We start from the raw sequence: 23,603 nt of genomic DNA, 5'->3' as shown, positions 1-23,603 counted from the left end.
AAAGTTATTGCGACGGTGCGCTCATAAAAGCATAAGGACCGCGCCGTGGCGTGCCGTGCCACCTCGATGTGCCACGCCACTGTGCCACGCCGCCACGCCCAGGCCGGCGAGGCCAATGCCCTCTGCCGGCAAGTAGGTCAACCTGCGCGCGTCTCCTAGATTTATTAGGGTCAGTGTGTAATCAAAGGAAGAGCCACACTCGCTGTACTGTACAAACTGTACACAAACTATACGAAAATGCGTAAGGGGTCGGATGGCGTCCGGATGACGAGCAGGGAGCCTCCGTAAGCCACGTCTGGGGAAGGACTGCCTACTTTTTGGAGTGTCGGTTTGAAACGGGCTCACGTAAAAAGTGTCGGTTTGTGCGCAGCGAGATGAGAGGAGCGGCGTCCACGAAAATTCTGTGAAAAAGCGTGTACTGCGTCAGGGGGCTCGCGGGGGTGGCGGTGCGGGTGCGGTTGGCACCACTGACTTACTGACCTCCTTCACAGCATTCCGTTCCGCTTTCCACGCGCGCATCCCCTATTCCCTGAAGGGTTGCCCCCCACCCCTTTCTGATTTACAGCCGCTCTTTCAACGGAGGCTGTCGCATGCCCACTGTGTCACCTGGCCGCCCAGCCGCCCGGCAAGGGTTTCGGCTCCACCCACACTTTCACTCGCGCACACCGCACTTCGAAAAAAAAGGAACGTTGCGCAGTCGTCGTTCGTTATATTTCGGCCCAGTGGACGGATTCCGAGAGTCGTTTTCGTCGCGCTGTCTCTCTCGCGCCCATAAGGAACGCCCCACGAGTGTGACAGAGACAGGCGACTCTCGAAATCAGCCTGCACGCCGAGGCGGGAGGGCATCCAATGGCATCAGGGCCAGCCTCCTCTGGGGTCCTCCATTCGGCCTAAAACAGTAGCGCCACAGCAGCAAAGACTGGGCTGCACCCACCGGCCAGTCCCGCCTGCCCCGTAACCTTTTGTTCCGCGCCTCGTCGCGTCGCATCGAATGTTGAATGTTGTTACGGTTCCGACGTTTCGACCGGGACAATAAAAAGGGAAACGTCGCTCGGTGTTCGTTTACTGCGTCCAGAAATGGGGCCGCTCGTCTTTGGCTTGTCGTCGACTGACTTGTCTCTGCTGTGCCAGGCTGCACCACCCTCGGCGCCCATTGCGTCCTTCCCAGGAGCGGAGAGTGAAGAGAGGGGACACAGCGCGCCGATGTAAGTGACGTCAATTCGTCAACGGCTTTCCATTTAGGAACTCGCCGCGCCCAGAGGGTGGGCAACAAACTCCGGCGCCTAAAGGGATGCCGACCTCCTCGGCGCTGTGCCCTACACGACTCCCCGAAGGCAGACAAGTGCGATAAGTTGCCTACCCGTACGGCGCTCCGTCTGTCTTTACAGTGCACGCGAATGCAGCTTTCGAGTACAATTCAGCGGTCGTTGGGCATAAGGACGTAAGTCACACGGGAAACCCATTGAAAATTAGGTTGTTCTGTCCGATGACCACTCAATTGTCCGTGGCATGTTTTGTCGCAGACATCTCTCTGGAGAAGTGAGGGAAAATAATATCCATCAAGCCATCACATTGTTTTTACAAAAAAATAGAAATATAATTTTTAAAGCTTAAGCACATTTTGAGAAATATTTAACAGTAGGATGGATAGCGTTACATAGCCAGAGTTTGACAAAGGTCACATTATACACAGGACTTCGGTTGGAATGTGAATTGTTTGCTCAAATCAAAACCCCCGGCAAAACCTTAAAATTGATAAACATTCATTTTTCACTTTCCTGCTGGCAATAGTGTGTCCTTGAAATCCTTGATGGGATAAAACATTCATGATTTCTTCGGGGTCATTTTCTTTGATAACAACCAGATAGAATAGAGCTTTAGGTGACAGCAATTTTCCTACGTGATGTAGGAGGCGATCCGTGACTTCCCTGCCCTGAATGCCACCAGCCCAGGCTAAATGAAGAAATGAACCACCTTCTTCTGGTTGACTCAACTCATCTTTGGAAGTTACACAATATGGGGGATTAAACAAAAGCAAGTCAAAAGAATTGTCCATTCTCATCATTGTGTCCAAATCCATCTGCATACAGGCTACCTGTTAACACATGTAGATTTTATGTTAGTAGTTTCCTGAAAATACCAACAGACAAAAATAAGAAACAATTCAATCCTTTATAGGTACTTGCATTGGTTTTGTTCTTCAAAGCAGTTTGCTGCGTAGCTTTACATGCAAATGGATTAATGTCAGTGGCCATCATGTAACAAGTAGATCCCAAGGCCCGTGCCACAGCTGTAGAGATCACTCCAGATCCACTGCCAACCTCCAGGCCTAATCTAGGTTGTAAAGAGTGGATCAAACTGAGGTCTTTCTCAAGAGCATCCAGAAACAAAAAGGAATCTTCTCGTGGCTCATAAACGTGGTCGAAATCAGTTACACTCAAATGAGATAGATCAGGAGTTTCTATCACTTCTTCACCACGAGACTTCATTGTAAATAAAGTAACAAAATTGGTCAAGACTTGGAACAGGAATTAATTGGAGGAGAAGGTTGGTTCCAGTGGAGTTGAACTGGGAGTTAAACTTGTACTTGGCTCAATCAAGGCCTTTCGTCGATTTTGCTCCTTGTGAATGTGTTGATTCAGTTTTATCAGACGATCCTGTTAAATACAAAAGTACATATGAAATAAAATGATATGTGAAAATGTTAGGCATTTGATTCACTCCGTTGGATATGCACCTGTGATGATTGCAAGATATTGCCCACAACAGAAATTTTTGCTTTAGCATCATTCAATTTGTTGACATATTTCTCAAGATGTAATGGGCAGATCTGATGCTCAGCAAGTTCCTTTAGTTCATCAGATAAACTGTCAAGGTGTTGTTTCAGTTCTTCTTGGCTGATTCTGGGAAGGGAAACAGACAATCAGCCAAAGGTATTTTCAAAAACACATTGAAAACGTGAGACGTCATACCTCGTGGCTTTAACTCTCTCATCCAGTTGCTCAATGGTGGGTCTTAACAGGCACAGCAAACCATCAGCAAGAGTGTCCCGGGTTGGGTTGTCGGCGAAGTCTTCCGTTTTGTCGTCGATGGAAGTGTTAGTGCTCGTATCATCTCTTTGATCCATCTGGTCCAGCGGGTCCAGCGCAGAAGCAGAGGTCGCAAACCGTCAACGCGGGGCGGCTCTGGTAAACAAACTTTCAGCTGGCCTGTCTAATGAGTTCCCTCTAACCTGTGGTTGTCTTCGACGCAGACCACCTGCCACACCAGAGTTACGGAAAGACCAAAAATACAGATAGTCACACAGCACGCCACACAATATCTTCAGGAACACTGATAAGTTTGACTTACTGAAGCTGTTGACAAAGTCCATCAACATGTACACAAATATGTGCGTGCACAGTTCAACATTCTTTGTGTCTTCTGCTTTGTTGGTTTTGACGTAGCAGTTTCTCATACACTAGTCTCGCAGACGCTGTTGAAAGTGTGCTATGAATTAGGATTTACGGATGACAAATCTAGTTTAGCTCTAGGCGCCATCAAATGAAAAAATGTAGGAAAGGAAAACAAAACCCTTCAAAAGGATAAAAAGAAAGAAAACTGATTGTGGTCTATCCATGTGCTTCACCTCAGTCAAAGTTCATTCTTGAAACCTCGTTGTAAGAATCACATCATAATGGTGTGTAAAAGCTGGGATTATTTGGTTTTACATGCACTTACCTAGCAGTAAGCAAAACAACACCTGATATAATTGTTATGCATTCTCAGGTGCAAGGAGTAGACATGGATAATGCACACAAGATACCACAACCTGCCTCCCCTGTAGAAGATAAATGTGACCCTAAGAAAATTCAGCAGCCCAAAATAGAAGAAAACAAAAAAACAGCCCATCCACATGATAATGCAGCTGTCAAAACGTTGACATATTATAATCGTACTGGAGTTCGCTGGGGTAATGAGGATAGTGTTCATTGTATGGTGGTGTGGTTCATTCATTGTTACGTGTGAAATTGATTGTTTGAGTTTTTTTCTTAACAGTTCGCTGGCTTGTCAAAGCGGCATCTAAAATTCTTGCTGAGATTCCTGTCCAGGATGTAATTAGAGAGATAAAAATCTTCATGAGTCACCACCCTCTTGCTGCAGCGTTTGTGGCTTCAGTTGCAGTAGCGTGTGGAATACCAATCTTCATTTTTGTGGCATTTGCTGTCATTACCATTTTGTTTACATTTGGCGGTTTCATCATCATTGAAGGTAAGCAGTTCAGATTAATCGACTCTGCTTTGTTTATGGATCTTTGACAATTATTGTTCTTTATTTCTATGTCTCAGGTGCTGTGTTAGCTGCAGGTTCATTTGCTCTTGTGGTGTGTTTGGCGACAATGGTGATTGCCTTCATCACTGTAAGCTTCTTTGCTGGACTTCTTTACGTAACATTCACACAAATTGACAGCATGGTTCGTTTACATGTTCCCAGTGGAGAACCTGCTCAACCATTTGACTCTCGCTTGCCTCAGGTTTTAGCTAGCTTAAGAAATTTACCAAATTCAAGTCGTCAAAGTCGGGTCAGAGCAATGCAGCCTCCACTGTCTTCTAATAATTTAAATGGTCACGTGCACACGCACAATTCTAAATAATATTTGATTCTGACTTGCAGATACTATTATAGGATTTTATATTATAAGATTTATTTAAGATATAATTTTTCATGTTGTCCTATTTTAAATTTAACTGACTGAATATGTACAAGTGCATACCAACATTCCTGTTTGTCAAATAAATATTTTTGTCTACGCGTCTAGATTAGTAAAACAGTATCCTCCAAAGATTATTCTTGTACAAACACACAAAAAGAAACAATAAGCAGTATCTATTTTTGTAGGGAATTGTGGTTGGTGCATTGATGGCAGGTGCATCACTCAAATGCCTTTTGTGCCCTGGAAAATAAAATAAAAGTAGTAAGAATAACTGCTGGTTTTAGACAATTTATCAGTCCAGAAAAAACTTACTTTTCATAAATTGCCTTAAGTATTTTTTTACTCTGTTTATATCTGTCTTCATTTTCATTAGCAACTTTGATCCACTCATTACGAACATCTGTCCACTTAGAAACATGCTCTTTCAGAAGTTCCTCTTTGCTGGGACCCTCAGAATCTTGCTGCTCAAAAAATTAGCAGGAATTAACCAAAATGAGGTGGAAATTTTATAGCTTAAAATAGTGGATGTCAGGAAACAGATATACATACATTTAAAATGAGATCCAGGCCGGATACTTCGTCAGGTTTACATATTGGGTGCCTCATGAATGTAAGAGCAGCAGGAGGTGGTAAACTGTACGTGTCTCTCACTAAATCAGCTTCTGAGTCCTCAGTAGAGTCGACATCCATTCTGGATCCGGACCCATTTGCCACTTGCTCATCTTCATCTAGTGGCTCTGGCTTGGGCTTAGTTTCAGGAGATGGAGATCTTTTGCTGGATACAAAAACATTAAGAATAGTAAAAAAAATAGCCACTCGCCTTCCAAATAAAATTACGACAAAACAACCGTAAACAACCGCTGATGGGAGGGAAAAGGTGGATGGAGGGATGAGGGAAAAGAATTTCATGTTGCATGCTCTTACATTTTGAATGGTACACCTCGTGGCTGATTAGCCATCCATGCCCTGCAAATTGGATAGAGTGGTGTGTCCTCTTTAAATTGAGCCAAATCCACACTTCGATCAAATAGCTTCATCACAAAAGTATTGTGATATGCCACTTGACTCATTTCTGCTCTCCTTTGCTTTCTTCGAGCGGCAATTCTAAAGAATGAAAAACAAAGAGAAAATTTTAAAAATGAATTAATTTTATCTCCATTGAAAACAAAAACCCAAACACAGAAATTGAAATGCTTCTAATAACTGTACTTACGCCGCTTTCTTTTCTTCTTGCCTGGCCAAAATTTGTTCTTGCTTCAAGTTACATAGAAAGTCGTCTTGTTTTCGTTTGAAGCCATGCTTGTGAAGCTCATCATTTGCGCTTGTTTCTGAAGGGTCCAGAAGCAAAAGCAAAGCTCCTCGAAGGCGACCCCTAGCTACTGCTACGTCATCTGCAAAACATGAAATTAATGAATGGGTATTAAATGTGAATGGTTGTAAACCTAAGGACAAAGTCAAAGAATCGGGCTTTTAAAATTTTGATAAACTGAACTCAGGTATAAACAAATAACCTCAACACAGAATGTCATTATACCCACCGACAGCAGGGCGCGGGGGGCGGTCATCCTTAGCTTCACCTGTCGCACGAACAGTTTGACCAGTATTTCCTTTCCGTCTTTTCACCATTTTGGGCAAAGGAGAGGTATGAACGCTTTCAAAGAAAAGTCTTTCGTCGCAATTGTCAGACGATTCACAAATTTGAAGCCAAGCCAACCAAGAAACAGCTGTGTTTACTACAGCAATATTTCCAACCTACAGAAAGATCCTCTCCATCTGAAATATCTAAAATAAACCTTCCTGTGGTAGATTTCTACGAAAAGTTGAATGAAATTAGTTTAATTTATGCGATGGCTACTTATGATTCACATCTATTGTTCTATAAATAAGTTAAAGTTAAATTATTTTGTGCAGAAGGTTGGCTATTTGGAGTAACGTTGCCTTTTGTATGAAAAATTCAGATACTATTGCTTTTCTTTTTATATTTTCTATTAATTTTATGTAATGAATTCATTTTAACTAGCTTGTGGCCAGGACACAAGCATATACAGTTCAAGTTCATCTTCAACCCTTCTTGTAATGTCATCTTTTGAGAGCGAATTCGACTGATACCACCCTTCTACCCCCACTCCCACTCTCGGCATCCTTTGCCACCCCCTCCTTACCCCCTCCCCCTCCCCCAATTGACATTAGCGTTTATTTATTTAGTCTGCTACGCTGGCCGCTAATGTCACAGGCCTTTTTTCGGTTTGTTCCTTGCCAAATCCTAGTATTTACATTTCAATTTCCGGAGCAACTTTGTTTCGGATGTGATTTATCAGAAACTGTCTGTGATGAGTGAAAAATTATTGTGATTCCGGCCAGTTGTGCGAAAGCTGACTAGTAGTTGTCATTTGCCGATCTCCTTGTTCCTCAGTTTACAAACAGAAATGATTACCGAGCAAAGCATTAAAGAGAATTTTCCCCTTCACTGGAGTATTTGGAGTAATGACCTGCAGGGCCTCAAAGATGGTCTCCTCTCGGAAGGCGTGAGTATTTAAACATTGCATTTTCTTTGTTGTCAATCGTTAGTAAGGTTAACGCTACATGGGATAATAAACAATAACAATAATGTGGTCCTTCTTGGTTTTGTGCGTCGGTTTTCTTCGAATTGACACTTTAAATGGAGTGTTTTAGTAATTGCATGTACCCAAAAAGTGTGTTCACCCTCCCGAATGCTGCTGCTTGTTGAATCAGTTCTGTTGACGATTGTAACTTTCTATGATTTTGACTTTTGAAGGGCACTTGGGAAATTAAAGAAATGAATTAAACTAGTCTTATTATAAATTGACACTGTCCATCTTGTTTAATTAACTAGTTCTTCATGTGGAACTGTAACGCTTCTCTTCATCAGCGCTGCTATATTACTATATCTCTGCCTCTTTTTTTACTGACTCATAATTGTTTTTATGCAATGCAGCATAACAAAATATCCAAACAGTGTGAGAAAAGCAAGGGGCATACCGAGGGCCAAGGTCATTAGGGTGGCTGCCAGGGAGAAGTCCTAGGAGTGCCTTGAAGCCCTACCATAGCCCTCTCATTGCCACCACTGACACATACATGCCTTTGCTAGAACAAATGCTTTCAACAATTTGACTCTGGTTGTTTCTGCATTAACATTAAAATTTTTAAAAAAATATTGTTGCTTTCCCTTTTTTTCCCCTTACTGCCTCATTTTAATGCTGAACATCAATATCACTTCTAAATCAATAAAATATGTCCATATTTTTCAGGTTGAAGTTGAGAAGAAGGATGTCAGGGGTCGCACTCCACTTATGTTAGCTATTACACTTGGACGCCTCGAGATGACTCAAGAACTCATTCGCCATGGTACCAATGTCAATACAGAAAATAAAGAAGGCTGGACAGGTTCTTAAAATAAATTTTTATGTTTCTTTACAAGGGATTTACGTCAGTTTTGCCTAATGTTAATCCCATGGCAATTCCATTTCAGCTGTTCAGGAAGCTGTCGCAACTGGTGATCTAGACTTGGTGGCACAAGTTCTAGAGAGAAGGGATTTTCAGCGCCATTCTTCCCGCATTGGAGGTGTACCAGAGCTTTTGCGTAAGCTCAAAGAGGTATGAGCACTTTTACCAGCAAAATTGATTAATTGGATCTCATTTTAGTTTTGTTTGTTTGTCAGATAAATAAATTAGTTAAATCCCTGTTCCAGGCTCCTGACTTTTATGTGGAAATGAAGTGGGAATTCACAAGCTGGGGTTAGTCATCTGATCATTCACTCCTGCCATGACTTGTTTTTTTGCCCTTTTATTAACAATACTTCTTTTCCATGTGTTTTAGTGCCTCTTGTTTCACGAATGTGTCCCAGTGACACATATAAAGTCTACAAACAGGGATCTAAAGTCCGTATTGATACAACTCTTCTTGGTTTCGACCAAACAGACTGGCATCGGGGCAACACTAGTTATATATTCCACGGTCAAAGTAAGTAGAAAAAGCCTCCATTCTGACAGATTAAATATTTTATTTTCAGCTTAAGTTCTTTCTTAAAAACCTTGTCAAACTTGAGCTCAAGAATTCACAAATTAAATGGGTTTCTAATATGACAGCTATCAATACCCCTTCTGTTCTGCGTTGCCAGCGCAGTTATGTTTATTTGCTACGAACACTGCAGTCGGGTATTACAGGTGAAAACATCCATCACTTAAGAAACCTTTTGTATAAATACAGTATATATCTTAGTCACATGACCACATGTAAGCAGAACCTCCTTATTGCTGCACTCCTGACACCATGGAAATTTTTGTGGTATCTCATACCTCATGTACCCATTTTTACCATCTTTCAGTTGCCTAATAAAAAGTAAGAATCTGTCTTAGTAAAAGGGCAATGGCCTTTTTAAAAATTCATATTTCTAAACTATGTAGATAAATGTACATACATACATATTGTCCTTGCCCAAGCCGTAGGAAATCCTAAACCTTGTTGTCCTCAGGCCTAGAAATATTTCTGAAGTAATTAGGTTCTTTACTGATTGCATTGAAATTGTTTTGTACTTTCAGAATGTATTGTATCCATGTCATGTTCTACAATGGTTGTGTCTCATTTAATTTCCAGCTGATACGGCAACAATGATGGAAGTAGATCATGAAACTCATGAAGTGTTTGTGGAACAGATGGAGATGCCTGCAAATATTGAACTAGGTGGAATGTTTCCTTCCAATTCATCAGTTCTTACTCGACTGAGATCTCCTATAGTCACAACATATGTAGATACAGAAAACATTAGCTTTGAAAGGTCAGTATTTCCTCCTGTTCATGTGTGTGCCACAATTGTGCAGCATTAACATACAAAAATGTTTTTTAAATTTCAGAAATAAAAGTGGGATATGGGGATGGCGTTCTGATAAATCAGAAGATGTCAATGGATATTCTTGTAAGGTGTTCAGCTGTAACAATGTAGCCCTTGTGACCAAAACTCGAACAGAACATCTCTCCGAGAAGGATAAGATTCAGTCCAAAATGCCACGAACACCTCTTCACAGCTTCCTCGGTATTGCTCAAAATGAACAAGTGCAGGTTCAAGGACAACCTGAACCAGGCTCCTCATCTGATACTAACTCTGAAGTATGTTTATGGAGTGTTTATGCTGGAAGCAATTGTTTGTTATTTTTTATTTCATTTTGCTTTACATAGACTCACTCTTTTTTTCTATTTAGGAGGAAGTCATTAAAGGTAACCCCTGCAATATAACAGCATTAGAATACTTTGATCCAGAGGTAGATCTTGGTGGCAGGGACATAGGAAGACCCAAGGAAATGGCTTCCCGTACGCAGAAATTCCGAGTAAGAGCTTTTAAGTGCCCAATAATTTATTACTCTACTTTCAAAGACACATTAAATTTGTTATTTTTAATTATTGTGTTTTTTCCTCCTTTTTCAATGATTTTATGAAAGGCTACTTTATGGTTGTGTGAAGACTATCCATTGGCACTCCAAGAACAGATAATGCCTATAGTGGACTTGATGGCCATTTCTTCACCACACTTCGCAAAACTAAAAGATTTCATTCAGATGCAACTTCCAGCAGGTTTCCCTGTGAAGATAGGTGCTGAATATTGTTTGATATGCTCTGAATTTACAGTAGAGGACAAACATTTGAAAGCTTTGTTTTGCTTTTCCTGTTTAGAAATTCCTCTCTTCCATGTTCTAAATGCTCGGATCACATTTGGCAATATCTATGGAATGGATCAGCCTGTTGATGGTGTAACATTCATTAATGAGGATGCATGGCGAGGTTGTGTAGTGGATGACTCAGTGTTCAATGCTCCTGCATCTTATGCCAGAATTGGTAAGTTGTCTTTTGTTCTGTTTTAACACTTTTTATGATGATAAACTATATTCCACCTTTTTGTTAATTTTGAATTTTAAAGGCTCAGCGTCAAGGAGACAACCTAATTTAGAAGAAGAAGATGAGTTGCTCCAATTTGCCATCCAGCAGTCCATCATTGGATCGGGAAATGAGAGAGATGAGGTGAGAAACTCTGTTCCAATGTAATATATCAACTATCAAATGGAAATGCTCTTTGTCTTCAACTCCGCTTCCTGTAAAAACACAGGTTGACATATGGGAAGCCCTTAGAGCAGCACCTCCTCAGAGACCTACAACACCGTTACTCCTCGGGGAAGAAGAACGTCAATTACAAAGGTATTATTACAGAAGTAATATTTGGTTTTCTTGGGCTTACTACAACCATAATCATAAAAATGATGATAATAATCGCAATGTACTTCCATATTTGCATTCTGTTTTACTTGTTTAATATTTGAAATGGGCCTTTTTTCCCCTCCCCCTTTTTCTCTCTTCACCTGCTGTAAATGCTTAACCTTCAGGCATCTCTCGTTTCGTCCTCATTCTAGATGATGTTACATCTTCCTCCGAGCTTATAAAAAAAGGCAGCTTCATGTGGACTCTCTCGCAAATGTCACTTATCGGCTATCTTTATACTCCACCCACAGAAAACCTTATATTTTGTATCTCATTTATCTCAAAGCTTTATGTACCTTTCCCTACATAATTTCATACTTTCTCCATGCCTTACCCTGAACAGCATTGTTTTTTTAGTCCCTAATGGCTCCTGCTTGTATCTTTTAGGGCAATCCAAGCCAGTTTGCTAGAGGACATATCCAGATCCGATGCAGAGAGAGAACCTGTCCATTTTGTTGATGGCCCTCCAAGGACTCCAGATGACGACTCAGACTTGCAAGCAGCTATTGCTCTCAGCAGACTTCAAGAAGAGGAGGATGAACGACGACGCAAAGAAGAAGAAGAAATGTTACAGGAGGTCCTAAGACTTTCAGTCACTGATAAGTGATCTAGAATGTACAGCAAGACCCTCTGAAACACAAAACTCATGAAATTACAAAGTACTCAACAAGAAAGCTGCTGATGAAATTTTATTGCATTTATGGCAGCACAGAATTGGTTGTTACTTTATATGTCAGGGTTTGACGAAGGTGATATATTAGCAGCATCTTAAAACTTTTTTCAATTTTTATATGCTTTGTGTGAAAATGATGGGTTCAGATTCACAGTTCTATTGACCATGCCTAAATTAAGGTTATTGTGAAGTGAAAGTTTTGCAGTTTTTGTGATTTTGTGTATTTTTAATTTCTCTTTTTGTCAAGGGGCTCGATTTTCTAATACTGTTCCTCATCTAAACTCAGGACCAGAAACTTTCATTTCTTCCCAGTCATTAGGAATAAAATACCACAATGACACTCCTAATCATTTAGGAAAATTCTTGGAATAGAATGACTGCATAAAATCTGTAGTGTATAATCACTTCATGATAGCCTTAACATTTTGTTGTGATGAAATCATCATCTAAGCTGCACGAAAGTTATGTACTTCTAAAGCTTAAAGTGCTTCCTGCCACACATTTCATAAAAGAAATGAAATTGGAATGTCCCTGTGCCTTTCCCTTGAGATTTTTTCTTTTCAGTTCTATTTTCTCTTTAGAGTTTTGCTTCTTTATTATTTATTATATCTTTAGTTTTGTGTCTTTTTAAGTTATTATTTTTTTGTTTTGTTTTGTGGAAAGATAATGGGTGGTGTTGCTTTTCTAAGTCATGTTAACCCCTTTTTTTGTTTTTATTGTTTAGTATTATTTCCCCAATTCCTCTTGTCTTGTTTTATCAAACAATGTATCATGTCATATCAGCTAGAGTATGGATTGGTGAGGATTGAATTGACTGCATTTAGCCGTGGAGTGTGTAGCATTTTCTTCTTACAGCACTTTCGACTTGGAATTTAAAATAGAGCAAATGCCTTCATTTTATTTATATTGATAACTTCCACATACTTGTTTTTTCCTGCATCAGGAACTGAATTAGTGGTGATCAGTACTAATAATTAATGAAAACAGATGTGGAACTCCATTGTACCACTTCCTGTGTAGGAAAGGGTTTTGTAACTGCTTCAAATTTTCTTTAAGCTTGTCTACTATATGGCTGTGTGTCAGATGAGCTGGTCAAGATTGTTGATTGAAAACTTGGCCAAAACTGTCTGTGATCTGTCTTGATTTAATAATTATCTTTTTACTCAGTTTCATCACACATAGTTGAAAATAAAGTTATCAGAAGATTTCAACTCATGCCTTCTCCCTCAATTGTTTTGTGTGCACTGCTGCTTATAAATCTTTGAGATTTTCTACATCCGGTGAAGTGTCAACCATGAATTGCACAATGCAGACCAAGCTAGGGTACCTCTTATTGGGTGATAATGAAACAACTTTGGATCCATTTACTAGTTTAATCAACACACAAAAGTGGACTTTCATTGAATACCAGATAACGGTCATATTTAAAAAATTCTCTTCAATAACACAGCACTAACAATGATGCAGTACAAGAAAACACTACGTCACCAATTGAAACTTGAGTGCTAGCAAATTACAATACCCTACTTAAATGGAACAGCACACAAAAGGAAACTTCACTTTTCCTTGGGCAACAGTAAAAAAAGTAGATTCGCCAGTTTTCCACAGTTGTAAGGCAAAGTTATCTTGTATCTAACCAAAGCACTCACGACCTTTAGAAAAATAAAATATCTTCTGACAAATGCAATCCTTGTTATGAGCAGGTAACTTAAGTCCAAAAAAAAAAAATCAACACATCTAAAACCAAAAGACCTTTGAAGTACTACATTATTGTTCTTGAGGTGCTTAAATTCTTAACCAATGAGTTGTGGTTATAACAGTACAAGCCACAGACACACAAGCTACTCAAAACCAGGAGGAAAAAAAAAACAATGTAGGTACAGGAATGATTTCAACATCAAAACACATAATCAATCAAGTGGGGAATAGAAACCTGAACAAATTAAATGTATAGAAAATCACAATGAAGTTGAAATAAGAGTACAGATTATATGTGCCACAAAATCAGTGGTCTAGTTTCCTCACTACTAAGGCTTTGTGAGGGCCAAAACATTTAACACACATTTGAGCTACACAAAATTGAAGAAGAACCAGCTCAATGTTAGGTCAAGTTCTCACCAAAATAAAAGTAGAGCCTCAGAAATTAAAACCAAACACAAAAGGAAGCTTGACCAATTGACACAACATGCCCAGTGTAGAAAGAAGTGAAAGTTATGAAGGCATAATTCTCAGTCTCAGCTTTGACTTTCTTGCACACACAATATCTCTGCATGATGTAGTATATCAATATTTTCTACAGCTCTAACTGTAACGTTGAGCAACCAGAAGGAACAAAATAGTTAAACAAGCAAACCATCCGCCAAAGTATTAGCACTCGCCCATTCTTAAAACAAGCAACATAAATACTGGAGCTCCATTGAGGGTCATATGGATGTTTTCTTACTTCCCACCAATTAATTTTTTTAAGTTTATAAATCAAGCAATACAGAAATATTTGTTTTATCATGTACAACCTGATTTAGGAACTTTAAATGTATGCATGTGACAATGTGCCAATACATTTGGGGTCAAACCAAATTTAACACATTAAGATACACAGCGCAAATTTGCAAAATTTGGTATGCAGGTACATATCTGCAATTGGCACACACATAGTAGTCACCGCTCTTCTCCATTTCTGAATCAATCCCTCCTATTTTTCCTCTGCTGCTCCTGGAATAAAAAGAATATATTGAATGATAAGATGGCATTATTTTTTAAGTTGAAAATAGTTGAAAATTGTTACAACATACTCTCTCAGTCAAAATGACGACTAAACGACGGAAAATTCCAACCAGGTCAATGAAGAGATCCAAAGAGTGAGTAACAAAGTCTTTGTCACCCATACGTCTCTTCTCCATGATGAGTTGAGTGTCATACAAGACAAAGCCACACATGAGGAGCAGGCCAAGGTAACAGTGAGCCTGAAATGGAAGAAGTTAAGATATTTAGAAATCTGTCTTAATCACAGGGTAAGACGCCTTTCAAGTAATAAATCAATTACCTGGTAAAGAAGATAAGATTGGAAGAAGATATTCATCAGAGAAAACAGGAACATGGAGCTTAAGAGAGACATCAGGGTTCCTCCCAAGTACAGCCATGATCCACGGGTAGCCAGAAGTGCCGAAGCAGAGAATGACACAAACACTGCAGCAGTGCTCAGGAAAGCCGTAACAATGATGCTAGGATCAACTCGAACCACCATGTCAAGTAGAGGTCCCATGCCCATTCCTGAAATTGAAACATAATATGAACCCATGCCAAATTTAAAATGATTTTTGAGCCTACAATAATTGAAAAGTACAAACCTGTGAAGAAGGCAGATCCCAGCAGGTATGAAAGGCGAAGCTGGCGATTTTTACCAGTGTCAGGGGTGGCTAAAAGAAGTAGAATGAGTCCAGTTGAAGCCAAGACAGTCAGAAGACCACCTGACATCCATTGGGTGAACATGTGGACATATGCGCCAACAGCAGCTGAGATGGTCGACATGGTGAGGCATGCATAAACATTGCGCAGATGCTGCCTAACAGGCTCTTCGCTGCAACAAATCAAAATAAAGGAAACACATTAAAACTGCGAGTCAATTCATTTAAAATTTTCTATCCAAAAAATTAAGCTATATGATGTGATTAACAGGGCCGAGGTACTTGATTATTGGTTCCAAAATGTAATGTTGCATCACAACTTGTAATCTTAAAAGAGCCACTCAATTTTTGACAGTTAAAAATTTAGGTGCTTTCTTATATTTTTTCAAATCATTTCATACTCAAAGATTACATCACAATCGAAGTTCTCCAAATAAAATTAGATTTGGGAATTCATGTTTTGGCACATCAATATTTCTTTGTTTCTTTCTTTTTTTGTTGAGGATTTTTAAAAAGTTGATCTTTATACAAAACTTTCAAGGGAGTAGGCTTAGTCGGCAGCTTGCTGTCAAAGTGCCCAATATTTATCGGCAAAAAAAGATTACTAAGTCCGTTAGTTGCAATAAAAATAGACGACAGGATTTGAGGCGAGCCATGAATGACAGACTTACAGTTCAAACAAACAAATTAAGTGTCAGCATAATTTAATCCAAATTGGATAAAATACTCGGATTAAAAAAGAAAAACAGAGAAGGGAAAGACAAGAGATAAGGGACCCCAGTGACAAGTGCCTAAACGGCGAGGGCGTTGAGAACAGATGATGGCGCATATTTTCGTAAACACGGTGATACTTCCAGTGAAATTTCAGCCTCTCAACAAATTACTTACACATTCGTTCCGAGAGAATTCATGAAAGACGTCACGGTCGGTGCCATGATGAGAACGGAGAATTTGGTCTGGTGTCCTTCAAAACAAAGCTTGGGCTTCTCTGCGAAAAGGGGATGCGACGAGCACCAGCGTCCTGACGAAACAATAGGGAAAACTTGATGTATCAAGCGCTACCGCGAAACCTTGGAAACCGACTGAGTCCCAAACTCTGAACGCACCTCGCTAGAATGTTTCTTCGGCACAGCGTATTGGGACACGTATGTTTTACTTTGCTCATTGACGTCACGACGTCACTCTCTCTCCTAGAGCCTAGAAGCTTCTGCGCAGGCGCACCGGGGCGAGGGCGCTGCGATCGCTTTGTCATCTCAACCAAAACAACAAGTACCCAAACCATCCAACCACTTTTCACCTCATCGACCTCGTGGTCATCCCGGTCATAGTTAGGATATTTTTTTCCTGCACTCTGTGTCCTTTGTGAAGCTGTCTGATTGGATGTGAGAAGTCTCCAAGTTATTTTCGGTATTTAAAAGTCGCAATTTTAGAAGATAAAATCTTTATGCCGGCAAACACCGCGTAAAAAAGAACGCACCCCTGGAGGCTTTTGGTTGGTTTTTTTTTTGGTAAACCAAACCGCGGAGAGAAGTTGGTTTGAGCCTAGAACTTACAAATACGGACTGCCTCCGGTGATACTCTTCGAATCTCCCTTATACATTGTAAGTAATTGCCAGTTTAATTATTTTCTTTTCAAACGCATTATTGTATGCCAACGGCAATCCACAAGTAGTCCATTATATCTGAAGCAAATAGGCGCCCCTTTTGATTGTGTAGTATTCATGCATATACATAATTGTCAGGTGCACACGCTTCATTCATTTGAAAAATTCTGATACTAAAGTTTCGTTTTTGAAAAAATTTACATTTTCTTTGCTTGGTACAAGATACAGATTTCTGAAGTTTTGCGGGAGTCTATGATAGTCTGTGACGTTTAACCTAACCTTGACCATTCCCACAGGCTGCCTAGGCCCACCATAATAGCTTGTGCTGTCAGTTGTCCATGTTGTTCACTACAGTTTGTCACATTTACTGCAGTTATGTCACAGTCTGACCTCATCCAAGTTGTTTCTGCATGTCTGATTTCAGCCGTGAACCATGTCTGGCATTGCCATTGCGAGGCTCGCTGAGGAACGGAAAGCCTGGAGGAAAGATCACCCTTTTGTAAGCATCATTATGAGTGTCACTATCTTCTGCAGTTTTTCGTTATGTCTTATCTAATTTTTTCTTTCTAATGCTCTGCAGGGCTTTGTTGCACGCCCAGCAAAGAATCCTGACCAGTCTATGAACTTGATGGTTTGGGAATGTGCTATTCCTGGCAAGAAAGGGGTGAGGAAATTTTTTTCGTAGTGATTTGGTTGCAAAAGTATATATCCTCTATTCAGAAAAAAAACTGACAAGCTGTGTCAATAATACAGGGGAAAATGTTCCTTAATCCAGGTTCCGATATTTCACTCATCTTATTGAAATGAAATCTAATTCCTTCCTTCTGTTTTAGACTCCATGGGAGGGAGGACAGTACAAACTCCGTATGATTTTCAAGGAGGACTACCCATCTACACCTCCCAAATGCAAGTTTGAGCCACCACTGTTCCATCCCAATGTGTATCCTTCAGGTAATCAATTTGTGCTTAACATCTATCTACCTTACTTCAATGAGGGGTTTTAAACCATTGTTTATTTCTTCAGGTACTGTTTGCCTCTCTCTGCTAGATGAAGAGAAAGATTGGAGATCTGCCATCACAATCAAGCAGATCCTTTTGGGTATTCAGGATCTTCTAAATGAACCAAATATCAAGGACCCTGCACAGGCTGAAGCCTACACTATCTATTGGTAGGTGTCTGTTCTACCTTTATGTGATTTTGCCTGACAATTCTCATAGGTAACACTTGTATTTTATTTTCAGCCAAAACCGACTGGAATATGAGAAGAGAGTACGAGCCCAGGCAAGGGCAATGGCTCCTCAGGAGTAAACTGCACTTACTTACTTTGTGACTGAATATATTTACAACAGATGCAATTTTTGGTTGATTGAACTCTGATGTCATATCTTACATGTGTTTAATATGCGACCTGCTGTTTTAATCTGAAGCAATTTTATTTTACTATTTTCTTGGTGATGACCCACATGGTGGAAATCGAGATGTGATTTCAAGAAGAAAACCTCATTTTTTGAATCCTGCTTGGTTTTCATTTTCCTTAACTGAAATTTGATTATTTGTAAGAATTTAGTTTTAAGATTTATGTATTAAATTTAAATTTTTGAAAAGTGGAATAATTTGTTAGTAACCCCTGTAACCCATCTCATTCTTTTCCTTAGTCATAGGGTCACAGGAGGTTTCAATAAATGATGGGTGCATACAACACCTGAAATGAAAACGTGTAATGCCTAGCACTTCAGGATTTTCAGCAAAGTATGAATTAACTCAGGGTCTTAAATGGATAAAGTCAGATTAGATAGTGAGTTTATTACGCAGTTGCAACTAATTTACAGTAAAGTTGGGCACTTAAAAAAAAATGACAATAAATTATAAAATAAGGAAATATAATCACACACAATCTCAATATGCTAGATGACAAGTGAGTAAACATAAAGACTTCAATAAAATAGCACAAGAACACTTAAATGTACATGGTCCAAGACTTCATAAGCAGTCTAGGACTAACACAGCTCATATTCTGAAAATGAAATTAACTACTGAAGCATCTCAACTACTGGGATAGAGTTTTCGTCGAGTAACATATAACCTTAAGTGACTTGCAAGAGGGAAGCTATTTGGAATTGATACTAGGAAAAATTTAACTGCATATATACCATGTCAGGCATGTTCTACGTAATTCACACGCATCACAACCCATCCATCCAGGTGGCTCCATTCAATTTCCAAGCTAAACATCTATGTAAGCATAAAATTACTTAAAAAAATTCTTTACAGATAGTACAAATATGGCACCACATGCAAAATATAACTATCAAATTAATCCATAATTGAATGTGTTCAAAGACACCAAAACAGTGTATAAAAATTTGATTAGAGCAGTCCTGGATGGGATTACTGGGAGAGGTGAAGTTTACCACATGTGGGTCTCTCGAATCTCACTAATAATGTGATTGGCTCGCTGAAGAGACTGCAAAGAAAAACAAAGGTTATTAGGCAGAGTAAACATAAAGCAGAAAATCCACTCAAAAAATCTGTACATTTGATGGAATGGAAATGAAACAAAACAGTGAGAACATTGTGCCAACCAGGGCTTGAAAAGGAATGGAAAACGAAATTAAGCATCTATCAAATCAACATTATTAAATTACATTTGTTAGAATTGCGTACCTTGAGCATGTCTGCGGCTTCCTTACGGCGCTGAGCAACATGCTCGCTTTCACTGAGCATTTCCTCGGCTTGATCAGATTTGTAGAGGTGTGTCACTAGCTCACTCTGAAGGTTGTCTTTAACATAGTTGACCAGAAAATGCATGACAGCCTTAGGAACAGAGTCCTGAATTGACTTGCGAACAATGTAAAAGTAGGAATTGATCAGCCTCTCTGGAATGGAATCATAAAATGGTCACTCACTTTCAGACGACAGTTATTATTCATTCAAAGTAAAGCTATCCTACCTATAACATCACAATCTCTCTTTTCCCTATCAGAGAGTTTTCTGCTGTGTTGAATGGGAACTTCCGGCAGCAAATTGACAGGCTTCTGAGGGCTAAGAGCCCCCGACCCAGGAACAGCTGGGACTCCCTTTGAAGGCCCATTCATCGGACCATTGACAGTACCATTGCTAGTTTCTGAGCGAGTTGGGCTAGCTGTGGGAGTGTTTTCAATGGAAGTTTCTTTACTATCTTTATTTTCTGGTTTGGGCATGATAGATGCAAGCCATCCGGCAGAACTACCTGATTCACTTGTAGTTCGATGAGCACCCTATTAAACAAAACAGCAATTAAGAAATCTGACAAATATTATTAATTACGAATCAAACCAAAAAACAAGATCACATACCTTCAATCCATTGTCAATAGCATCAGCAAAGTGCATTGTGTGGGGACGCTTTGTTGTTCTTTGTTGCTGTTGATGTTCATCTTCTACTGATTTAAGGAGAGAAGAGACCAATGCAGCATCTTTGTGGAAGTCGGGATGTTTGGTATTGATGTATGCCAATTCTATGGCCACCAAGTTCTCTACCTGTAAATTAAACAGTAAATAGACAAAATATCAAGAAAATAAAAAACCATGTCAACAAATATAACATAGATAATAAAAACCGTTTGACAAATAAGGACATATTACCATACAATTGGTGGTCGGCAATCGTCTCCTTAGCAAGTGAGTGACAACATCAACAATTTTCTCGTGCAAGCGGGGGAACCTTAGCAATTCCTGTTGCACTTCTGTGCCGCAATGTTGAATAATACGCTGCATTTCTTCATGAACTAATTCAACACAACGCAATGATGGCTCCTCCAAGCGTCTAATTTGACGTTTAACAAGGAGTTCAAAAGATACTTCGGGAACAAAAAGGGCTGGACGTGGTCCTGTGGCATTGCGTATAGCAGTGAGAATGTCCATCTTGGTAAGCCCAGCAAGAGGATGTATGGAGTCGAGGGTACGTCCAAACGTCTCATGAAAGATGTAACAAATACGAGCACCTCCACACCTGGTACAAAAAATATATTCAAGATGAAGGAACAGTCAAAAGTGATTTGAGTTGGAAAAACAGACTGGCATTAACAACTAACAATTCAGTTGTCTCTATATTGCGAGAAGTTCCTTCAATAGTTGAACAATATGCAGAGGCAAATTTGGTGATGATTTGAAGCAATGTCTGACTCTTGTCAGATACATCATCTCCATAAGAGTTAAGAAGAGACTGAAACTGGGACATCATCACATTGACCCGAGTCTGTAAACAAACATAATTGTGTGTGTTATGATATGGTAAAGAGCTGCTGGACAAACAACTAGGGATCAGAATTTGGAATTGCTCTCAGATGGCAAGGTTACACTGCATAAAAACAGTACCTCAAACCATTGTTCAAATATCCGTTCAAAAGACATCATATCCCTCAAATCAAAAGAATTCACTGAAATTACACTAAGAGGGGGATCAGAATTTGAAATTGCTATCAGAATGGCAAGGTTACACTGCAAAATGTGCAGTACCTCAAACCATTGCTCAAATATCCGTTCAAAAGACATCATTTCCCACAAATATAAAGAATCAACTGAAATTAGACTAACAGGGGGATCAGAATTTGAAATTGGTATCAGAATGGCAAGGTTACACTGCAAAAAACAGTACCTCAAACCAGTGTTCAAATATCCGTTCAAAAGGCATCAAGTCCCAAGAAATGTACTGATGACAAGACCATCAAATTGCTAAACAAAGCAAAGAAAGTGACCCAAAATAAACTAACCTTCAGATCAGGCAAACAGTCTCGAATGTGATGCATCAACAGTCGGTTTAATGTTTTAGCAAGATACGGTGTACCATTCCGTGTAGCTAATGTAGGATATTTTCTCTGTAAGTAGGCAGCTTCATCCTTCAGGGCATCTTTGATGGACTGGAAAAGAAAATGGAATAGATTAGAATGTTTGGACCTAGCAGAAAACTGTAATAGAAATTAGGAAGGAAGATGTACCTTCTTATCATTAATGTCTTTTTGAGATCGGTTCACTACACCAATAATTCCGAGTTTAACTGGGATTACTCGTCCACACAGGATGTCGATAGCATCAGTCCCTGCACAAAGCGACAAAGGAAAAAAGAAGGAAGATTATAAACCAAAGCCATGATGCATGTTAGTGATCATAGACACCAGACAGCAAAATATCACCCCTAATGCTCCTAAACTCAGAACTTTATTTTGGATGAGAACACGATGCACAGATAGGTACAACTTTGAAACAGCAAGATGCTTATCTTCCAATGCAACATACTAAACCACATCAGACTCTAGGGCAAGAAAAAAATTCAATGATGGCAAATTGATGAAGGCACTTTCTAGTTTGAGTTGACATTTGTTACACACACACATCCAACTCACAGTTATAATGGTGACTTGCCAAAGGAGAATTCCTCTGATTCTTAATGGGGAAACTGACTATAAGAAATAGAGGGAGGAACATGAATCTCAGATGATAGCACACTATCTATCAGTAAGACCTCCATCAGTCTCACTGATGGTCCTAATGGTAAATTCTTGCAGACCTTTCATTGTCAAGTTTTAATTTAATTCAAATGCTGTGCAGCACCAGTGTTTTAAATCAACTGAGTATCAGTATCAATATGGTTTCAAACAGAGTTTTTCAAGAATATGGTTTTAAACAAGTGACTTCTAAGCATTTTAATAGGGAAATAAAACTTAAGAAAATACGAAGGAAAGTGGACAGAGAGATGTGTTTCCTGAACTAAAAATTACCTGCATCCATAAGGTCAAGCTTTGTAACAACAGCAAGTGTCCTGCGGCCATCTGCATCAACATCCTTGGCCATTTTTAAGCTTTCACTTGTGGCCATATCAGTGTTGGCAGTTACAACAGCCAGAATTATACTGTTGGGATTGCCAGTGTACTGGATAACAAGAGAATGAATTTGCTGCTCTATGTCCTCAGGTTGATCCCCAATAGGAACCTATTCAAAACAGAAAAACACAATATTAATAAGGAAATAAACCGAATCAGATTCTTGAGACTAAAGCAAATGAAAGGCCTACCTTTGTTATTCCCGGCAAATCAACTAGTGTAAGATTCACTACACTGGTGGAGAAGATTTTAAGACTGATTGGCTCTGGACAAATTCCTTTGTTTGAGCCAGCCAGTCTTTCAGTTTCAGCCTCAATCTCTTGCCTAATTTCATCAAAGTCACGAAAGACTTTATTTTTATTGTGCAGGAACCGACCCCATTCCTCCAAGTTGAGGGTTCCTAGAACAGGAGGAAGTTGCACAGGGCCTCAAGAATTATCCCAAAATATTTGAACACCTTGCTAGAGAAAGCGAAGCGTTACCATCCTCAGCAGTGCGCCTCTGATCATCTTTGGGGCAATAGATCAACTGAAGAACGAGAGGGCGACGAGTGACAATGCCAGTGCCCCGAGGAAGAAATGATCGGCCCACCAATGACTCGATCACTGAACTTTTGCCAGAACTCTGCAACAGAAATTCATTTCAAAAATACCACACAAAAATGGGTGAACCAGAATACTGAAAACCAGGATGTAGTTAGAATGACAACTATTTTTTTCGCAAAAGGCTTTTGACAAAGCAGTTAATGATTGTAAAAAAATCGCTTTCATACTTATGGTCAAACAGCCGAACGAAAGATGATTCGTTTTAAAATGGCTAACTCCAGACAATGGAGAACAAAGTGCAGATATTCAGTTGCACCTAACCTCAACCAGTTACCTGAGTTCCAACGACAACAATTTGCGGGAGCTGGATGGCATCGGCCCCAACTGTATTAAACACATCTTGCAATTTGTTAATAACTGGTATAAGAGCCTCCATTTCGAAATCAGTGCAAGTCCCCCTTCATTCGCTGGTGGGACTCTGGCCGACAAAACGGCGATATAATAGTATTTTTCTGCACCCCTCCAAGACCCCCTTCTTCCTCTTCTTGTTCGTTCGCTCTT

General features: G+C 39.7%; 8 protein-coding genes across 11 annotated transcripts; 3 read left to right on the top strand and 5 right to left on the bottom strand.

Annotated features, from left to right (window-relative positions):
- Positions 1-1,572: 1,572 nt before the first annotated feature.
- LOC117651942 (methyltransferase N6AMT1-like) lies at positions 1,573-2,520 on the bottom strand. The gene is made up of 2 exons (XM_034396560.1): positions 2,187-2,520; positions 1,573-2,095 (listed from the first exon to the last, which is right to left on the bottom strand). Exons 1-2 carry the CDS (start codon positions 2,487-2,489, stop codon positions 1,727-1,729), a joined length of 672 nt encoding a protein of 223 aa, XP_034252451.1. The 5' UTR covers positions 2,490-2,520; the 3' UTR covers positions 1,573-1,726.
- LOC117651945 (SNAPIN protein homolog) lies at positions 2,505-3,489 on the bottom strand. Its single transcript, XM_034396563.1, has 4 exons — positions 3,352-3,489; positions 2,973-3,258; positions 2,738-2,903; positions 2,505-2,657 (listed from the first exon to the last, which is right to left on the bottom strand). The coding sequence occupies exons 2-4, from the start codon at positions 3,125-3,127 to the stop codon at positions 2,532-2,534; spliced, it is 447 nt and encodes a 148-aa protein (XP_034252454.1). The 5' UTR covers positions 3,128-3,258; positions 3,352-3,489; the 3' UTR covers positions 2,505-2,531.
- A 33-nt stretch (positions 3,490-3,522) lies between these two features.
- LOC117651941 lies at positions 3,523-4,789 on the top strand. Its single transcript, XM_034396559.1, has 4 exons — positions 3,523-3,679; positions 3,769-3,952; positions 4,039-4,251; positions 4,329-4,789. The coding sequence occupies exons 1-4, from the start codon at positions 3,677-3,679 to the stop codon at positions 4,631-4,633; spliced, it is 705 nt and encodes a 234-aa protein (XP_034252450.1). The 5' UTR covers positions 3,523-3,676; the 3' UTR covers positions 4,634-4,789.
- On the bottom strand, positions 4,663-6,550 carry LOC117651939 (protein lin-37 homolog). The gene is made up of 6 exons (XM_034396557.1): positions 6,232-6,550; positions 5,907-6,084; positions 5,618-5,797; positions 5,243-5,468; positions 5,006-5,154; positions 4,663-4,933 (listed from the first exon to the last, which is right to left on the bottom strand). Exons 1-6 carry the CDS (start codon positions 6,317-6,319, stop codon positions 4,912-4,914), a joined length of 843 nt encoding a protein of 280 aa, XP_034252448.1. The 5' UTR covers positions 6,320-6,550; the 3' UTR covers positions 4,663-4,911.
- A 79-nt stretch (positions 6,551-6,629) lies between these two features.
- Positions 6,630-13,346, top strand: LOC117651937 (ankyrin repeat domain-containing protein 13D). Of its 2 annotated transcripts, none has more exons than XM_034396552.1 (14): positions 6,630-6,636; positions 7,107-7,218; positions 7,963-8,098; positions 8,184-8,308; positions 8,404-8,449; positions 8,532-8,675; positions 9,309-9,489; positions 9,566-9,818; positions 9,911-10,036; positions 10,148-10,298; positions 10,380-10,541; positions 10,624-10,724; positions 10,810-10,898; positions 11,346-11,565. In XM_034396552.1, exons 2-14 carry the CDS (start codon positions 7,120-7,122, stop codon positions 11,563-11,565), a joined length of 1,833 nt encoding a protein of 610 aa, XP_034252443.1. In that variant the 5' UTR covers positions 6,630-6,636; positions 7,107-7,119. The 2 variants fall into 2 exon arrangements, with proteins under 2 accessions (XP_034252443.1, XP_034252442.1); XM_034396551.1 differs by lacking the exon at positions 6,630-6,636 and adding an exon at positions 6,919-6,937 and having other exon boundaries at positions 11,346-13,346.
- On the bottom strand, positions 12,991-16,295 carry LOC117651940 (probable Bax inhibitor 1). The gene is made up of 6 exons (XM_034396558.1): positions 16,142-16,295; positions 15,924-16,056; positions 14,979-15,208; positions 14,675-14,901; positions 14,424-14,594; positions 12,991-14,343 (listed from the first exon to the last, which is right to left on the bottom strand). The coding sequence occupies exons 2-6, from the start codon at positions 15,968-15,970 to the stop codon at positions 14,314-14,316; spliced, it is 705 nt and encodes a 234-aa protein (XP_034252449.1). The 5' UTR covers positions 15,971-16,056; positions 16,142-16,295; the 3' UTR covers positions 12,991-14,313.
- A 76-nt stretch (positions 16,296-16,371) lies between these two features.
- LOC117651943 (SUMO-conjugating enzyme UBC9-B) lies at positions 16,372-18,244 on the top strand. Of its 2 annotated transcripts, none has more exons than XM_034396561.1 (6): positions 16,372-16,636; positions 17,064-17,138; positions 17,220-17,303; positions 17,473-17,590; positions 17,664-17,808; positions 17,882-18,152. In XM_034396561.1, the coding sequence occupies exons 2-6, from the start codon at positions 17,073-17,075 to the stop codon at positions 17,946-17,948; spliced, it is 480 nt and encodes a 159-aa protein (XP_034252452.1). In that variant the 5' UTR covers positions 16,372-16,636; positions 17,064-17,072; the 3' UTR covers positions 17,949-18,152. The 2 variants fall into 2 exon arrangements, with proteins under 2 accessions (XP_034252452.1, XP_034252453.1); XM_034396562.1 differs by lacking the exon at positions 16,372-16,636 and adding an exon at positions 16,759-16,777 and having other exon boundaries at positions 17,882-18,244.
- Positions 18,245-18,428: 184 nt separating this feature from the next.
- Positions 18,429-23,602, bottom strand: LOC117651936 (dynamin-1-like protein). Of its 2 annotated transcripts, XM_034396550.1 has the most exons (13): positions 23,377-23,602; positions 22,980-23,121; positions 22,689-22,897; positions 22,396-22,606; positions 21,616-21,716; positions 21,391-21,537; positions 20,713-20,876; positions 20,264-20,630; positions 19,976-20,158; positions 19,870-19,897; positions 19,591-19,782; positions 19,305-19,516; positions 18,429-19,104 (listed from the first exon to the last, which is right to left on the bottom strand). In XM_034396550.1, exons 1-13 carry the CDS (start codon positions 23,476-23,478, stop codon positions 19,048-19,050), a joined length of 2,115 nt encoding a protein of 704 aa, XP_034252441.1. In that variant the 5' UTR covers positions 23,479-23,602; the 3' UTR covers positions 18,429-19,047. The 2 variants fall into 2 exon arrangements, with proteins under 2 accessions (XP_034252441.1, XP_034252440.1); XM_034396549.1 differs by having other exon boundaries at positions 19,591-19,897; positions 23,377-23,601.
- Between the last annotated feature and the right edge of the window lies 1 nt (position 23,603).

The sequence above is a fragment of the Thrips palmi genome, unplaced genomic scaffold (assembly GCF_012932325.1).
Source record: "Thrips palmi isolate BJ-2018 unplaced genomic scaffold, TpBJ-2018v1 HiC_scaffold_6, whole genome shotgun sequence".
Classification (NCBI taxonomy): Eukaryota; Metazoa; Arthropoda; class Insecta; order Thysanoptera; family Thripidae; genus Thrips; species Thrips palmi.
The sequence above is the reverse complement of the archived record's forward strand: the minus strand, read 5'-3'. Positions and strand labels throughout refer to the sequence as shown.

Coding starts and splice junctions, on each gene's coding strand:
- LOC117651942 (XM_034396560.1), bottom strand. CDS start 2,489: ATGAAGTCTCGTGGTGAAGAAGTGATAGAAACTCCTGATCTATCTCAT. Junction 2,096..2,186: donor CTTTGAAGAACAAAACCAAT/GCAAGTACCTAT, acceptor ATGTGTTAACAG/GTAGCCTGTATGCAGATGGA.
- LOC117651945 (XM_034396563.1), bottom strand. CDS start 3,127: ATGGATCAAAGAGATGATACGAGCACTAACACTTCCATCGACGACAAA. Junction 2,904..2,972: donor GAGAGAGTTAAAGCCACGAG/GTATGACGTCTC, acceptor TTCCCTTCCCAG/AATCAGCCAAGAAGAACTGA. Junction 2,658..2,737: donor ATATCTTGCAATCATCACAG/GTGCATATCCAA, acceptor TGTATTTAACAG/GATCGTCTGATAAAACTGAA.
- LOC117651941 (XM_034396559.1), top strand. Junction 3,953..4,038: donor TCGTACTGGAGTTCGCTGGG/GTAATGAGGATA, acceptor TTTTCTTAACAG/TTCGCTGGCTTGTCAAAGCG. Junction 4,252..4,328: donor CGGTTTCATCATCATTGAAG/GTAAGCAGTTCA, acceptor TCTATGTCTCAG/GTGCTGTGTTAGCTGCAGGT.
- LOC117651939 (XM_034396557.1), bottom strand. CDS start 6,319: ATGGTGAAAAGACGGAAAGGAAATACTGGTCAAACTGTTCGTGCGACA. Junction 5,798..5,906: donor CAAGAAGAAAAGAAAGCGGC/GTAAGTACAGTT, acceptor TTCATTCTTTAG/AATTGCCGCTCGAAGAAAGC. Junction 5,155..5,242: donor GCCTGGATCTCATTTTAAAT/GTATGTATATCT, acceptor TTTTTTGAGCAG/CAAGATTCTGAGGGTCCCAG.
- LOC117651937 (XM_034396551.1), top strand. CDS start 7,120: ATGATTACCGAGCAAAGCATTAAAGAGAATTTTCCCCTTCACTGGAGT. Junction 9,819..9,910: donor CATCTGATACTAACTCTGAA/GTATGTTTATGG, acceptor TTTTCTATTTAG/GAGGAAGTCATTAAAGGTAA. Junction 10,037..10,147: donor CCCGTACGCAGAAATTCCGA/GTAAGAGCTTTT, acceptor ATTTTATGAAAG/GCTACTTTATGGTTGTGTGA.
- LOC117651940 (XM_034396558.1), bottom strand. CDS start 15,970: ATGGCACCGACCGTGACGTCTTTCATGAATTCTCTCGGAACGAATGT. Junction 15,209..15,923: donor AATTCTCTCGGAACGAATGT/GTAAGTAATTTG, acceptor GATTTGTTGCAG/CGAAGAGCCTGTTAGGCAGC. Junction 14,344..14,423: donor TCGTCATTTTGACTGAGAGA/GTATGTTGTAAC, acceptor TTTTTATTCCAG/GAGCAGCAGAGGAAAAATAG.
- LOC117651943 (XM_034396562.1), top strand. CDS start 17,073: ATGTCTGGCATTGCCATTGCGAGGCTCGCTGAGGAACGGAAAGCCTGG. Junction 17,139..17,219: donor GGAGGAAAGATCACCCTTTT/GTAAGCATCATT, acceptor AATGCTCTGCAG/GGCTTTGTTGCACGCCCAGC. Junction 17,809..17,881: donor GAAGCCTACACTATCTATTG/GTAGGTGTCTGT, acceptor TTTTATTTTCAG/CCAAAACCGACTGGAATATG.
- LOC117651936 (XM_034396549.1), bottom strand. CDS start 23,478: ATGGAGGCTCTTATACCAGTTATTAACAAATTGCAAGATGTGTTTAAT. Junction 23,122..23,376: donor TTGTTGTCGTTGGAACTCAG/GTAACTGGTTGA, acceptor TTTCTGTTGCAG/AGTTCTGGCAAAAGTTCAGT. Junction 19,898..19,975: donor CTATTGACAATGGATTGAAG/GTATGTGATCTT, acceptor TTTGTTTAATAG/GGTGCTCATCGAACTACAAG.